The sequence below is a fragment of the Aquarana catesbeiana genome, linkage group LG02 (assembly GCF_042186555.1).
Source record: "Aquarana catesbeiana isolate 2022-GZ linkage group LG02, ASM4218655v1, whole genome shotgun sequence".
In the NCBI taxonomy this organism is placed as follows: domain Eukaryota; kingdom Metazoa; phylum Chordata; class Amphibia; order Anura; family Ranidae; genus Aquarana; species Aquarana catesbeiana.
This window is the reverse complement of record NC_133325.1, coordinates 145,009,711-145,026,456: the sequence shown is the minus strand read 5'-3', so window position 1 is coordinate 145,026,456 and position 16,746 is coordinate 145,009,711. Positions and strand designations below refer to the sequence as shown.

Genomic DNA, 16,746 nt, shown 5'->3' with positions numbered 1-16,746 from the left:
GTTCTTTGATTAATCAGGGATCCCATCTCATCTCAGACTGTCTGGCACCAGTCTACAGCAATCTATGAGACAAACTCATACAATGTTACAGCAGTCTGAAAAGGTGGAATTAATTTATCTTCATAGAGGAATATTGTTGATAAGTGAAGGAGTCTCTCCAACCCAGTCTGCAGGAGGGCCACCATATTCCCTCTGACCATAAACCTGTACAAATGAATATTACAAATTTCCATCCACTCCAGAAGGGAAGCTTTATTGTCCTTATTCAGAGAATTAATCCAAGCCTCACTCTCCGCGTTCATCACTTGTTTGTCGATCATTAGAAAATGATCTGCTTTCTCCATGGGATCAGAGGTTGAACTGAGCTCTTCACCATGATCTGACTGAAATAAGCAGGCAAAACCCCTGGTCTCCTCTATGGGCAATAATCAGTGGGTAGGAGGCTTGCCCCTGGTCCCCTGCAAAAGCCCCGGTTCTGGTTGGGTCTGTCACAGTCTACTTGCTATATCTTTTGTTCTGCACTAAGCTGCAGCATGCTCTTGCACTACAGGGTGTTTACTTTCTTGTGTGGGTATGCATTGCAGCATATTGGTTGCTAGAACTGCTAACCACCACTATAGCAGGTATCTGAAACATATTCATCCTAATTGAAATATGGAGGCAGCCAATGCTGACCATGCCACCTCAAAATTCTAGCTGCCTAGCTGTCATACTGCTGCATTGACTTTAAAGTAGTTGTAAAAGCTAAAGGTTTTTTTACCTCCTGTGACCCGTTTTCAGCGGAGAGCGGTCTGAAGTCACCAAGTTCAGTCGAAGCAGCGCGTCATCCCAACTTCCGAAGTCCGGATCCGCCAGCTGCCTTGACTGATGCCAGGCTCCCCGCCCCTCCACAGCTCAGCGCTCCAATGAGCATGGAGGATCTGAGCAGGAGAGATGCTGACTGACAGGCTCGGGGAGAGGAGAGAACCGAGCCATCGGCGGTGTTCAGTGGCCCGGTTCTCAGTGAAGAAGCGGCAGGGAACAGCTGCAGAATCGGTCTGATGTTCCATCCACATAGATAAGTATAAATATTAAAAAAAACAAAAAAAACCCCATAATTCTCTTTTAAGTAGATGCCCATAGACTGTTTGTGCATCTATTTTTGCTTAAAATTAGTCATATATGATCTTCAATACTTTACTATGAACTAAATGGACTTGTGTTTTTTTTCAACCAGACAAACTATATAACTATTGTTTTCATCCTAATGCCGCGTACACACGAGCGGACTTTACGGCAGACTTTGCCCGGCGGACGGGATTTCGTCGGACAATTCGATCGTGTGTGGGCTCCAGCGGACTTTGTTTTCTCAAAAGTTGGACGGACTTAGATTTGAAATATGTTTTAAATCTATCCGTCGAACTCGAGTCCGGTCGAAAAGTCCGCTCGTCTGTATGCTAGTTCGACGGACAAAAAACCACACTAGGACAGCTATTGGCTACTGGCTATGAACTTCCTTGTTTTAGTCTGGTCGTACGTCATCACGTACGAATTCGACGGACTTTGGTGGATTGTGTGTAGGCAAGTCCGTTCATTCAGAAAGTCCGCCGGGCAAAGTCTGCCGTAAAGTCCGCTCGTGTGTACGCGGCATAAGAGTCGGTTCACACTAGGATGACTTGTCAGGTGACTTAGCCGCCTGACAAGTAGCGTCCCGTTCTGTACAATGGAACCGTTCTAATCGGAGCGACGCAAGTCGCTCCGACTTAGAAAAAGGTTCCTGTACTACTTTGGGGGCGACTTGAGGCGACTTGCATAGACTTCTATATAGAAGTCGTTTTGCAAGCCACCGCTGCAGTCGTGTTCAAGTCATCTGAGGCAGTCGCGCTGCAAGTCGTGCTGCCTCAGTGTGAACCGACTCTGACAGATTAACAAAACATTGATATTTTTTTAAAAATACTAACGTTCCTTCCTAATGTTGGCATGGAGAAAAGCCAGTCCCCTGCTTAGTGAAATGGCCGTTCGGCAGGCTGTGGCCCAGTCAGTGGTTCGACCAGTCAAGTAGCTCCTCAGAGATCCCTAAGACAGGAAGGAAATCAAGGTAAGCTTAAAGTGGTTGCAAAGGCTAAAAGTTTTTTTTATCGTAATGCATTCTCTGTATTAAGGTAAAAAACCTTTCATGTTCAGCTCCCCCAACCCCCATAAGCACTTACCTGAGCCCAAGCTAGATCCAGCGTTGTGCCTGAGAGCAGCAGCGTTGCTCTCTCTCACTCTCCTCACTGAACATGGAGGCAGCAATGGGAGCCATTGGCTCCTGCTGCTGTCAATCAAATCCTGTCAGGAGGGAGTAGGGGGCAGGGCCAAACCGCAATGAATGTGTCAATAGGCGCACACAGCTCAGCTCAGGATGCCTGCATGAGTGCCACAATAGGAAGCCACTTGCTATGATGAGCTGAGTGCGCCGTCAAGGAACCCCAGAAGAGGAGGTTTCGGGGCCAAACCACCGCACAGAGCAGGTAAGTGTAAATGTTTATTTAAAAAAAAAAATATTAACCCTTAAAATCACTTTGATTACTTTTTCGCTGCAACGTTCTATTTTTTTTTTTTTTCATTCCAGTAGATGAAAATATATGTACTACTGGCACATACTGGAAATAAATCCAAAGATGAGCAATTTGATACTACATGCACATTGTGTGTTTTGTCCTGTAAACGGACCTGCATTTATATTTCATAGAAAAAAACAAAACTTTTAAACACTACCTATTGGCAAACAACACATCCTTAGCCCTTATAGTGGTATTGAAGTATTTTTTTCCCTAAATCAGATAAAAACACCAAAATTCACATTTTGTTTTTTGTTTTTTATTGTCCCCAGCCGTGCTGCTTCATGCACTTCTTTTTATGTCCCCTGTGCCGCCGGGATCTTTGGAGCCCTGTGATTAACAGTGGCTCCCACTATGGAGGAGGAACTTTGTAGCCTTTCTTCTTGTGTGGTCGCCGCTCATGCTGTCTATGTGTAGTACGGGGCAGGGGTGTGGGCGTAACAGAGACTCCTTTAGGATTCCATAGATCATGGCAACACAGGAGGCACAGGCAGAACCGGCATCAAGCAGTGTGGCCAGGGGACAATTGAAAAGCCAAGCTCCAAAAAGGAATAATAAAAAAAATAAACATCAATTGCATATGATTTTTACTTTTTTTTTTTTTATTGCATTTAAGAAATTACTTTAATACCACTTACAAGGGTGAGGTAATCACAATCCACGTTTGTGGCACTCCTTGGGTCTCATAATTTGCTACTAGTCTAGTTGTACTGAATACTGTGTTCTACTGAGTAGAGCAAGCAAGGGATTGAATACAATTGTACGTTTAACAACATCTTATAAGTCAGAAATCCTCTTGCTACTAGTAATTAAATGTAGCCAGATTATTAAAAGGGGATTTCTGATCTGTTGCTGTATTGCTGCACATTTCTGCTGTTTGATCTGTTATTAAATAAACATACATTTCTAATGCATTTCACTTTGGTCTCACTTTTTTTCCAGTGCTGCAGTGAGTCTGAGACAATTTGATTACCTGCAAATACACTGGCCTGCACTTGGACAAAATGTATAAATGCTGGGGATTACAATAACGTACCTCAGGGTAATGCTGTAGAACTAACAGCTGATGATGCTCCAGCACACCTGTAGATCCAGTTCCAGCAGTTAGGAGGCAAACTATGTTTTCATGCTGCAGAGGAGTCAACAGATTGAGAATCCTCCACTCCTGACTATACAGGTCTTTCATTGGTGGTGGAAAACATTTTATAATGACACCTCTCTCACTTAATGCACCAAGCCAGAGATCCTCTCTAAGAGCCTAGGTATAAAAAAAGCATATAAAATTGTGGACTCACATAATATACTCTTATATAGCAGGTAAAATAAGTATTGAACACGTCACCATTTTCCTAGGTAAATATATTATAAAGGTGCTATTGACATGAAATTTTCACGACAAGTCAGTAACGACCCATGTATTCCATATATACAAAGAAACCAAAACAAATAAGTTCAGAAATTAAGTTATGTGTAATAAAATGGAATGTCACACGGGAAAAAAGTATTGAACATGTGAAGAAAGGGAGGTGCAAAAAGACATGGAAAGCCAAGACATTCGCTGAAATCTATCAGTAGTTAGAAAGCAATCCTGCCCCTTGTCAGTGCAAATTAATATCAGCTGGTTCAGTCTCAACTGATGGCCTATAAAAAGGTGTCTCATTACCAAGGTGTCACACAAGAAACATCTCATGATGGGTAAAAGCTCTCTCAAGATCTTCACAACCTTATTGTTGCAAAACATACTGATGGCGGTGGTTACAGAAGGATTTCTAAACTTCTGAATGTTCCAGTGAGAACTGTTGGGGCCATAATCCAGAAGTTAAAAGAGCATAATTCACCATAAACCAGCCACGACCAGGTGCTCTTCGCAAGATTTCTGATGGAGGAGTGAAAAGAATTATCAGAAGAGTTGTCCAAGAGCCAAGGACTGGAATTAGCAGGTACAATTGTTTCAAAGAAAACAATAAGTAATGCACTCAACCGCCATGGCCTGTTTACACACTCATAACGCAATACTCCATTGCTGAAGACAAAGCATGTTAAAGCTTGTTTACAGTTTGCTGCACAACATTTAGACAAGCCTGTGAAATACTGGGAGAATATAGTCTGGTCAGATGAGACCCAAATTAAACTCTTTGGATGCCATAATACACACCATGTTTGGAGGTCAAATGACACTGCACATCACCCCAAAAACACCCCCATACCAACAGTGAAGTTTGGAGGTGGGAACATCATAGTGTGCAGCTGTTTTTCAGCATACGGTACTGGCAAATTTAATTTCATTGAAGGAAGAATGAATGGAAAAATGTACCAAGACATTCTGGATAAAAATCTGCTGCCATCTACCAGGATGATGAAGATGAAACAAGGGTGGTCATTTCAGCAAGACAATGATCCCAAACACAGAGCCAAGAAAACTCTCAATTGGTTTCAGAGAAAGAAAATAAGCTGCTAGAATGGCCCATCACCTGACTTGAATCCAATAGAAAATCTGTGGAAAGAACTAAAGATCATAGAAGAGGCCCACAGAGCCTTCAATATTTGTTTGTGTGGAAGAATGGGCCAAAATCACACCTGAGCAATGCATGCGACTAGTTTCTCCATACAGGAGGCGTCTTGAAGCTGTCATTACCAACAAAGGATTTTGTACGAAGTATTAAATAATTTACAGTTAGCGTGTTAAATACTTTTTCCCTGTGACATTCCATTTTATTACACATGACATAATTTAATTTCTGAATGTATTTGTTTTGATTTCTTTGTGTGTAGGATTGCATTGGTTGTTACTGACGTGTGGTGAAAATGTCATGTCAATAGCACCTTTACAAATATGTTTAAAAATAAAAAGAAAAACTGCGCTGCAGAGCAAAAAAGGTCAAAGGTAAAAGCTGCACACAAAATACACCAATATCTGTGTATACCATGAAAAATAAAAAATAAATAAAGTGCGCTAATTATATGAAAATACACACATAGATGTGAATACATGTGGGTGGTAGTAAAAACCACAATCTACTGAGAGCAAGTAAATGACTCCATGAGTGGTAAAAATATATAAGTGCAAAACATAAAAACTCAAATAAAAAGAAGAAACAAAAAATGTGTACATGTGAAGTACAATGATATTAATAGCGTGAAAATCTGAAAATCAAACAAACTCAGTCCATGGGTTCAAATATAAAAAGTTCATCAGTGAAAAAAAGCTTCCATCCACTATACAGCTCAGCAGCAACTAATCCCCCTATGAGTGGATTGACAAGGGAGAGAGATGTGCAGGATGGTGCAAATCCACTGGCGGTGACTCCAATAAGTGAGAAAGTGATAAAGGTGGACTCTTACCCTCCGTGTTGGACCCCCTCCTTGGCAGGGTCTATCAGGCATGCAGATTTTTGCCCTCTGCAGGGACCATGTAATGAGTAATATGTTTGCCTAGAAAAATGGTGACGTGTTCAATACTTATTTTACCCACTGTATAAAATAGTGAAACAATACCATTGAATCTGAATTTCAATATACACCTTGGAAATCCCTTCTAATTTATGCTCTGCACAAAAAATCATCCATATGTGAAGTTAGAACTGCCCAATAAATTGACAGATTCAGTGCAGTCCATTAATAGATCAAATTGTAAATGCAAAAGAACTATAGCACTGACTTAGAAAGTGACTGCAAATTTCTATCTGGTTCAATCTGGGTAACTTTGATATACTTGCTGTCAACTCATTTTATGTCTTTGATTGCTTTGTGATTTAGACAACATGGAATAGAAAGTTAATTTGCTCTGCCAAATTGCTATACAGTATGTTTGAACATTTTATATTGGAATTCAATTCAGCAGACTTCGGTAGTGTGTTTGTAGAGGAAATTGTCCAGTTTGCAACCTTTACCAAGGTCCGATCATGTCTCACTCCATCTCGACAAGCAATTTTATTACATTAATAAGGGCTTTCTGATACCTTTCCAGGTGTTATTGTAGCTCTTAAACCTAGTACACATGGGCCGAATGTCAGGTGACATTGGCCGGTTCAATAAAAAACGTCCGACATTCAACCCGTGTGTGTGGCACCAGGTCTGACAGAAGCTGGCCGTTTGGCTGGGTTTTGTCAGACGAGTATGCTGGAAAGCCAGCAGCCGACCCGCTCCCGATCAGCACTCTCAGTCGATGAGGAAGAGCGCTGATTGGACTGTCCTGACGGAGGGGCTTCCCCCTATCAGAACACAAAAGAACAGCAGGGGAGATCGCTGTACTAATGTTGGATTGTAAGTATGGCTTTTTGAACGAAAAAAAAACTAGTAGTGTGTACCAGGCATTAGAATACATTTGAGCATGATGGTCACTAGTTGTTTGGGATATTTAGCAAACTGGCACTGATAAAGAATTATCTGAGAGTCACGATGACCCATAAAAGACTGAGTGCTCTGTGCCTAGTGGCTTTTGAGAACAGTGTCCTCAAGATGAAACAGTTTGAAGGCCACTATTCGTGATACGTTGATACAAATAGCGGCCAGAATCAAATGATCCCACGACAGTACGATTACACAACAAAAGAAGGAATTGAATGATCTACTATCTGAACAACGAGCGTTGCCGCAGATAGACATTAGACACAAAATAGATATGGCCAGATTGACATTGAATTTGAGTCTTACCACTCAGGCAGAAAAGTGCATACGTTGGTCACGACACAGGTACTATATGGGGGATAAACCCACCACGTTACTAGCAAGGAAATTGGTTCCCCGTCCTTATACACCAGCCTTACCTAAATTCAGACTAAACAACGGACATTCGACCCAAAACCCAGAACTAATTTTAAAGGAATTTACAAAATTTTACTCTAAATTATACAGCGAACCAGCAATAGTCGGCCAGGGCAAAATGAAGGAATTTTTTAGCAATATTCCCTTGCCCAAATTGACGCAAGATCACTCAGAACTCATGGATAAGGAATTTTCGGAAATAGAAATAGCACAGGCTATAAAAAGTTTGAATCCCTATAAAGCACCGTGCCCAGACGGGTTCTCAGGTCAATACTATTGAAAATTCCAAGAAATCTTGACCCCACATCTCTGTACATTTGTTAATGAAATTCGACAGGGCTCGGGCCTTTCTGGTTCAGGAAAACACAGTGTATATACACGTCATTCCTAAACCCGGGAAGGACCACAGACATTGTGCGAACTATCGTCCAATTTCTTTGATAAATACTGATTTAAAAAGTTTGACAAAAGTCTTGGTGGTTAGGTTAAATTAATTTCTAGTGCAAATATCCACCAGGACCGGTTCGTTCCTGGTTACCAAGCTCCAGACCAGACGATTCATAGACATTATCTCAGCAACACAATCGGACTGGGATGAGAGGGGACCAAGGCGAGGAATGTTGCTGTCCTTAGACAGACACAAGGCGTTCGATTCCTTGTCTTGGGACTACCTCTTTTATGTCTTAACCCATCTTGGTTTTGGGTCGCGATTTATGTCCATGCTCTGGGTTCTATATAGCTTCCCTACAGCAGCCTTAATGATAAAGGGATACTCCTCAAGCCCCATTTCCATCCAAAGGGGGACTTGTCAAGGTAGCCCACTGCTACTTTTTGTCTTGGCCCTGGAGCCGCTTGCGTAAAAATTCGTACCTCTGTTGATATTCAAGGTATTGAATTATGCAATAGTGAACATCAATGCATCCTTTTTTCGGACGACAGTTTGATGATGATTTCGTCACCTATCACCACCCTCCCCAACTTATACACAATACTTAAACCATTTACAATAATCTCAGGTCTTAAAATAAATCATGAAAAGTCACAAGCCATGAACATTTCACTGGGGGAAAGTACGCTCTCCACTCTTCAACGATCTTACAAATTCATATGGCACACGGGGGCTCTCCCATACTTAGGCATTAACCTCATTCCATCCTTGCGCACTTTATACTCTCAAAACTACCCTGCACCATTCAAACATCTCACAGCTGATTTAGTTAGGTGGCTGCTCCACCCACTGTCATGGTTTGGCAGACTACATTCTGTGAAGATGAATATTTTTCCAAAAGTATTATATTTTACACTCTTGAACAGTGATTTTGTTTATGGACTGGGTTGTTCTTACAAAATAATTTTGGCAAGTGTTTATGTCTTTGTGTTTGTAATGCTGTATATACATAACTAAAGGACTGGATTGTTTCCCATTATTGAACCTAATACTTATATCATTTAACATTAGGTGCTGGTTCATCATAAATGATGGCATGCATCATGGGGTGCCAAATCACTGTTAAACTATGACTAACAAAGTGTCAGCTCATGTTTTCAAATTTTCTAAGCTGGCCTGTTTAGGGCACCCTTTAAAATGATCTCTTGCCTTAGCTTCAAAACCAGACAGGCTTTATTGTATATCGGTTGAGTAACAGTACACCGATGAAGTAATTTTGAACAGTATTTAAATGTACTAAACCGTTTAAATTAGTACACCCTGAATGAGCGTGAGGAGCTTCACAGGCTTTTCCTAGTCCTGGGTATGGAATTAAAATTATAAGAGCTGCAGCTGATAAAATGATTCACTCCCTAGATACTAAATGGGAAATAAGACCCTTCAGTAAAGGGCTGGGATAGTTTTATCAGTTATCAAAAAACATTCTATAGACCTGCTTTTCTCAGCCAGGGTTCTGTGGCACCCTAGGGTCTTCCAGAGGTTTCTATGAGCAATGAGCCATTTCAGGCTTTCATATAAGCTAATACTGACACCAATGATCCTTTTAGCTCGTTGAAAGGGCAGGATTTTTCCCATTGACCACAAATGTAAAAAGCATTCTTACCACTAACCAAAACACTAATGTATCATGAGCTGTAGATATATTAATTATTAGCAAGAGTGAAAAATTTCATTCAATGGTTCTTCCTTGTTAAAAGGGTTGAGAAGGGCTGCTATACATGACAAAATATACAGTAGCTTGCTGTGCTAAATGTGCAAATCTTGTCACCCCTTACTCTACCTAAAATGACTACCCTATACCATAATAGCACGCTGACATTCCCACTTTGACAGAAGCTGATTGGGAGGATTGCCTACTTCAATTTTTGAAAACCATTATTTCCTCCAGGGCCGGTTTCTCCAACTGAAATTATGAATAAATTGAGTTTATTATACTCCCCAGCGCTTGTCCATACTATATCTGGAAACCTCAGACTCATGTTTTAGATGTGGCCTCAATACAGGCTCTTACTGTCATTTTTTCTGGCTTTGCCTGAGCTGCAACACTATTGGAAGGGAGTGGTGGACACTGTTAACGCAGTGGGCAACCTTTCCATCCCTCTGCATCCAACTCTGTGGTTTTTGGGCCTTGTGGAGGGTGTGGTGCCTTTGTGTTCTACTCTACTCTCTATGTGAGAAGAGAAATGATTCTAAAGTGGAAGTCCTCTGCCCTCCTACAGTGAGTGGGTGAAAAACAGCTATCAACAGGACTCTACCTCTATATAGGCTTACCTATGCTACTAGGAACTGCCCCCATAAGTAAAAATTTGGAACTGTTGGGTTGATGCAACAGGTATCACTGTATAATTCTTGTATGTGCTGCAAATTTTAGCAGACCTAGTCTGTGGGTTTTCTTAGTTACTACCCTTCTAATATCCCACTCCCTCCATTTTCCACTCCTTGCCTCACCTGGTACTCCTCATCTCTTCCTCCTTCCTCCTACCCCCTCCTTTCCCCGCTCATCATTTCCCCTCCTCCCAGCTGGTGATTGAGATTCTAGTATGTTCCGATGTGTACTTGAAATGACACTGTACCCGTTCCGTACAATTGTATTGCTTTGTACCATATGTCATTACTCTTTTTGGGATGTTATGATAGCAACTGCTGTTGTCAATTATCACGTCCCCTTTTGTATTTGTTTGTATATTTAGCTAACTTTAAAACTCTTACTGGTAAAAACAAAAAGAAAATTTTTACAAATCTTACAAACCTGGAGCAGAATAAGACCCTCCACAGGCATTGTTGGTGGTCCACTCTCCTGTAAAGTGGGAATTTCTTGAAGTTCTAACTCATCCTCCTTTCTGGCCAAAAAAGCATTCACTCCCCACTTTACTGCTTATAAAAATGAAAGAATGAAAAACAGAGAAATGAGAATTGCATAGCCAGTCATTCTCAAACGCTTATGTTAGACTTTTTGTATAGCTAAAATTAAAGTTGAACTCCAAACAAATGTAAACATTTTTTACTTGTGGCTATTGTAACTTCCTTGAATATCTTTGATAATGGGCTTCTGTAATCCTTGATATTGTAGAATTTGAAAAGGTAGAGCACTTGAAGCCAGTCAGGCTCTGCTGCATGACAAAGAACATGCTGACAGGAGGAAAGAGCAGAGTGAGCGGCTGCTCCTTTACTGTCGAGACTGGGGACAGGATGGTAAACAAACTGTATTATTTAACTGCAATATTGTAAATTGAGGTCACCAACCATGATGTGTTGTCTAACAGGATTAAGTAAATCTCTGGCAAGGATTGACGGAATTTCAAATTATTTTTGCAGATAAAACCACTGTAGAGCTACCTCCTCTGGAGCCACTGGATTTTGGGTCCCCCTTTGCACAGCCAGGTAACACGCATTTTCAGCAGGCACACGTAGTCAGAAAACTAGTCCAAAGGCTTTGTTTTTTATATTTATTTGGTGTAAATAACTTGGATGGAGTTAGGGGGGTTATGGGATACCCAGAACCCAGATCAATGTACAACTTTGAGAACAACTTGAGTGATCACAAACTTCTAGCAAAAAATCCCAGACTGTACCCTCTCTGGAAAAACTGTACATCCTGGCTAGCCACATTTCCCAACTTGATTTCAGGTACTTTAGTCTTCCCTTCAAAATGCCAGCACATCTAGCTCCAACTGAGAATTCCCCAAGCAAGGGTGGAGGATAATAGTATGCCTCTGAAAGCTAGCTGAATATTGCACTCAACTGCAATCTCCCTTATAGGCTTTGGGGGGTAAAAAATGTAGAATTTCAAGGACCACTGTGGCTACACTGTCTTCTTAGCACAAAACTTCAAACTGTGTTCCCAGGGGAAATTACTTTTAACAGACTGGCAAAGCAGTTCCAATAATGATCCTAGCACTGACACATTAGCACAAGATTATCCCAAGCAGGGGTTGAAGGTTGGTAGTAGCAGTCCCTCCTGAATGGCTAGCTGGGTATTATACCTGGCTGCCTCTCCCCTATAGACTTTGGGTAGTGAAACAGCCAAAGGTTACTCTTAAGTCCTGCAGCATAGATGGTGACTTCTGCCCAGGCCTCCTGCTGTTCAGGTCCCACTTGCTTGCCCGGGTGTCTCAACCAGTTGAGATGAGACTTAAGGGGGTGAGGGTTCCTCTCAGCTTCCTTTCTCCTTAATCTCAGCACTGTCTTTCTCTCTCTCTCTCTCTCTCTCTCTCTCTCTCTCTCTCTCTGTCTCTGGCACCTTCTGCCTAGAGGCAGCCGCCTCAGCACCTCTAGACCTCTGAATTTTGGATTATTTCCCCACATGACCAGGCTCCTGAGCATTTATGGCAAACTTCCCACCCTTCTGGGCTGTCCTCATCCAGTTATTGGTAGCGCTCCCATGAATATTCAGGCTTCTATCTCCATCCCTCCACCCACTAAGTTCTGGAACTTTCTGGAAGCTTCCAGAAACCAGGGGGAGGCAACAGAGGCTCAGCCCTCAGAACCTACCAGTTGAACTGTACATGACCCCAATTAATCCTGGCTCCACTGACTACAGTAAAGCTCAACCAAATCTACCTAACCTATACACACTATGTACACCAGGGGGTGCTACGCCATTTACTTAAAATTATAATCAATGCTATCTATTTATAAATAGATGGAAAATAGATATATAGATATTCTTTAAATGTGCATTTAGCTATTTGATTAGAGGTCAACATTAATTCACTCTGCTTCTTGTATTTACTTACCTATAATTATCCCAGATGCGCACAATGCCACCAAAATGGTTATCATTGCCACGTGTATGGCCACATGATCACCTAAAATTTATATACAGTGCAATACATTAGATTCTATAAATTCTAATTTAAAGTGTGAAGGCAAAAAAAAACCAACATATTCAGTACATCTCTAAGGTATGTATATTTCTCCATGTTTTTCCTTTTAACCTTTTCACTGTCTGAGCAGTTTTTTCTTTTTCTTCATTTTTGGCACACATGCTAAAATGTGCATTTTTGGCCTAAAGACTACTAAAAACATCATAAGTATTATATATTTTCGAAAATGTTATGCTTTTTTGATAGCATAGGGAAGGGTTAACACCCCTGTAATGTTTGTTTTGCTGTCTGTGCCCCTGTTCAGATGATTTCACCTCACTTTCTGTCCCTATGACAATTGGATTTTGAAAATTGGGTTGTTGTGGAAACAAGGATTGGTGATAAAGCTTCAGTGGAGACACTTTTTGCCCATGATAACTCTCACGGAAGTTAATTTCCCTTTCTAGTGGTAGATTTCCTCTCACTTCCTGATGTCATCCTCCATTTGTAAGTATGAGTCGAATGTACAGTGAGGGAAAAAAGTATTTGATCCCCTGCTGATTTTGTACATTTGCCCACTGACAAAGAAATGATCAGTCTAACTTTAATGGTAGGTTTGGCATTTTAATGAGTGAAATAGGTATTTGATTCCCTATTAATCAGCAAGATTTCTGGCTCCCAGTTGTCTTCTATACAAGTAATGAGCTGAGATTAGGAGCACTCCCTTAAAGGGAGTGCTCCTAATCTGAGTTTGTTACCTGTATAAAAGACACCTGTCCACAGAAGCAATCAGGTTCCAATCTCTCCACTATGGTCAAGACCAAAGAGCTGTCCAAGGATGTCAGGGACAAGATTGTAGACCTACAAAATGCTGGAATGGGCTACAAGACCATCGCCAAGCAGCTTGGTGAGAGGGTGACAACAGGAAGAAACACAAAATAACTGTCAATCTCCCTCGTGGAGTTTCTGAAGTCTGCAAATGGACATCTGAATGATTCAGAGGAGAAATGGGTGAAAGTGTTGTGGTCAGATAAGACCAAAATCAAGCTCTTTGGCATCAATTCAACTTGCCATGTTTGGAGGAGGAGAAATGCTGCCTATGACCCCCAAGAACACCGTCCCCACCGTCAAACATGAAGGTGGAAACATTATGCTTTGGGGGTGATTTTCTGCTAAGGGGACAGGACAAGTTCACTGCATCAAAGGGACGATGGATGGTGCCATGTACCGTCAAATCTTGAGGGAGAACCTCCTTCTCTCAGCCAGGGCATTAAAAATGGGTTGTAGATGAGTATTCCAGCATGACAATGACCCAAAACACATGGCCAAGGCAACAAAGGAGTGGCTCAAGAAGAAGCACATTAAAGTCCTGGAGTGGCCTAGCCAGTCTCCAGACCTTAATCTCATAGAAAATATGTGGAAGGAGCTGAAGGTTTGAGTTACCGAACATCAGCCTTAATGACTTGGAGAGGATCTGCAAAGAGGAGTGGGACAAAATGCTTCCTGAGATGTGTGCAAACCTGGTGGCCAACTACAAGAAACATCTGACCTCTGTGATTGCCAACAAAGATTTTGCCACCAAGTACTAAGCCATGTTTTGCAAAGGGGTCAAAATACCTATTTCACACATTAACCACTTCAGCACCGGCCTATTGTCAAATGACGTCCACAGATGGGATCTCCCATCCTGGGTGGATGTCATATGAGGGCCTCGGGTTCCCGGCCGCCAGAGGGCCGCGTTGCTCGGGACCGGGTGCGTGTGCCCGGCGGCCGCGATGTCCGCCGGGCACCCGCGATTGCCCGTTAACCGGGCCGGACCATGGATCTGTGTGTGTAAACACACAGATCCACGTCCTGTCAACTCAGAGGAGACCGATCTGTGTTCCCAGAACGGAGGAACACTGATCGGTCTCCTCCCCTTGTGCGTCCCCTCCCCCTACAGTTAGAAGCATTCCCTAGGAAACACATTTAACCCCTCCCCGACCCCTAGTGGTTAACCCCGTCACTGCCTGTCACATTTACACAGTAATCAATGCAATTTTATAGCATTGATCGCTGTATAAATGTGAATGGTCCCAAAAATGTGTCAAAAGTGTCCGATGTGTCTGCCATAATGTCACAGTCACGAAAAAAAAATCGCGATCGCCGCTATTACTAGTAAAAAAATTAAATAAATAATAATAAAAAAAAAAATGCCATACATCTCCCGTATTTTATAGACGCTATAACTTTTGCGCAAACCAATCAATATACGCTTATTGCGGTTTTTTTTACCAAAAATATGTAGGAGAATACGTATCGGCCAAAACTGAGGAAAAAAATTTTTTTTTTTTTTTTTAAATTGGGATATTTATTATAGCAAAAAGTAAAAAATATTGTGTTTTTTTTCAAAATTGTTGCTCTTCTTTTGTTTATAGCGCAAAAAATAAAAACTGCAGAGGTGATCAAATACCACCAAAAGAAAGCTCTATTTTTGGGGGAAAAAAGGACGTCAATTTTGTTTGGGTACAACGTCGCACGACCGCGCAATTGTCGTTTAAAGTGCGACAGCGCTGAAAACTAAAAATTGGTCTGGGAAGGAAGGGGGTGAAAATGCCCGGTATTGAACTGGTTAAAATGCAAATCAATTTATAACTTTTTTGAAATGTATTTTTCTGGATATTTTTGTTGTTAATCTATTGCTCACTGGTAAAATAAACCTACCAATAAAATTATAGAATGATCATTTCTTTGTCAGTGGGCAAACGTACAAAATCAGCAGGTGATCAAGTCCTTTTTTTCCCTCACTGTAAGTCATGTTTGTAACTTGGGGACTGTCTGCATCACATTTGCGAAACACTAGCTAGTCAAGTCACAGTCATTCGTTACTGTAACCACCCCTGTCTGACAAATATTTTTTAACTGACATCAGACTTTGTGGTCAATCCCTTACTGGAGTTGCTTGCATTCCTTGGTTGCTCCCACACAGGTGTCGTCCAATCACAGGAGTCGTTCCAGTGTGCACGTCTTTTTGGTTCAGCTGATAAGAGACCCAGTCAGAGACAGAGACACATCTTTCCTCCCCCAAACAACACCTGTGTTTCACAGTGATAAGCCACCCCATCTGTGTAATCATACCCAGAACACAAAAAAAATCATCAATTCGAATTTATATATGTCTAGATGAACAGAATATTACATGCAGATAAAGGTTAAATGTTTAAAACTGTGTATAAAGTAAGATGACACATTTCTCAGAATTCCATTTCCAACACCCTTGATATAAATTTGTACTGAAAAAATATGGAGGCTGCTATTGCTGACCTTGCCTTGTGAAGATGCTAGAATCCTGGCCATCATATTGATACCAGTGACTTTAGTGCTTTCTATGGCATTGATCTTGATCATGCATGCGAATCAGAATTTCTTACTTGAACCAGATTATACTAAAGTTAGAGACAGCCGGGCAACCAGTATTTCTAGAGGGAGTTCAACAATATTACCCCATGTGTTGCTCTTAGTACAGGTTTACTGTAGGGTTTTTGTTATATAAGGGGTTAATCAAGATAGGTGATTAAGCCCACCCTCCACGCAGAGCCTCTGGCAGTTGCACGACGCCGGGCCGGCATGGATGGGCATTCGGATCCATGCACCCGCTCCTGTCCGCATAGCAAACTTTGACATGCGATTGTGTATGTGCAGCGGCTGCGTGTTGCATACCTCCCAACTTTTTGAGATGAGAATGAGGGACACATATCAGCAAAAGTATGCAGGCATAGGACACACCCCTTGCCACGCCCCCTTAAAGGAGAATTTTACAAAAAAACAAGATTGGTTAAACCCACAAGTGCTTTTTTTTACCACTACTATTCCTTTATATTGACTTTTGAAAATTCCAAATGCAGCAATTTAGAAATCAGATGAAAGGTTTAGCACTGGAAAACACCTTTTGATAGATAAAACGTGCATTTTATTTACATGTATATAGATCAGACCAAAATGAGGGACAAATGAGGGGGAAAGAGGGACAGAGGGACATTGCTCCAAATCAGGGACAGTCCCTCGAAATCAGGGACAGTTGAGAGCTATGTGTGTGCAACCACTTCTAAAGGTTGTCTGCAAGCAACTCCGAGGGGGATGCACACACATCTGCCAGCGGCTCTGCACA

General features: G+C 41.6%; 1 protein-coding gene across 1 annotated transcript in view; it reads right to left on the bottom strand.

Moving 5' to 3' along the window:
- AMHR2 (anti-Mullerian hormone receptor type 2) overlaps nt 1-16,746 on the bottom strand; it is a 54,368-nt gene that overhangs the window by 15,801 nt on the left and 21,821 nt on the right. The window contains exons 3-6 of the mRNA XM_073617885.1: nt 12,531-12,602; nt 10,544-10,665; nt 3,619-3,840; nt 1,941-2,055 (exon numbers count right to left, since the gene is read on the bottom strand). Coding sequence (XP_073473986.1) covers nt 1,941-2,055; nt 3,619-3,840; nt 10,544-10,665; nt 12,531-12,602 — 531 coding nt within the window. The remainder of the gene's footprint in view (nt 1-1,940; nt 2,056-3,618; nt 3,841-10,543; nt 10,666-12,530; nt 12,603-16,746) is intronic.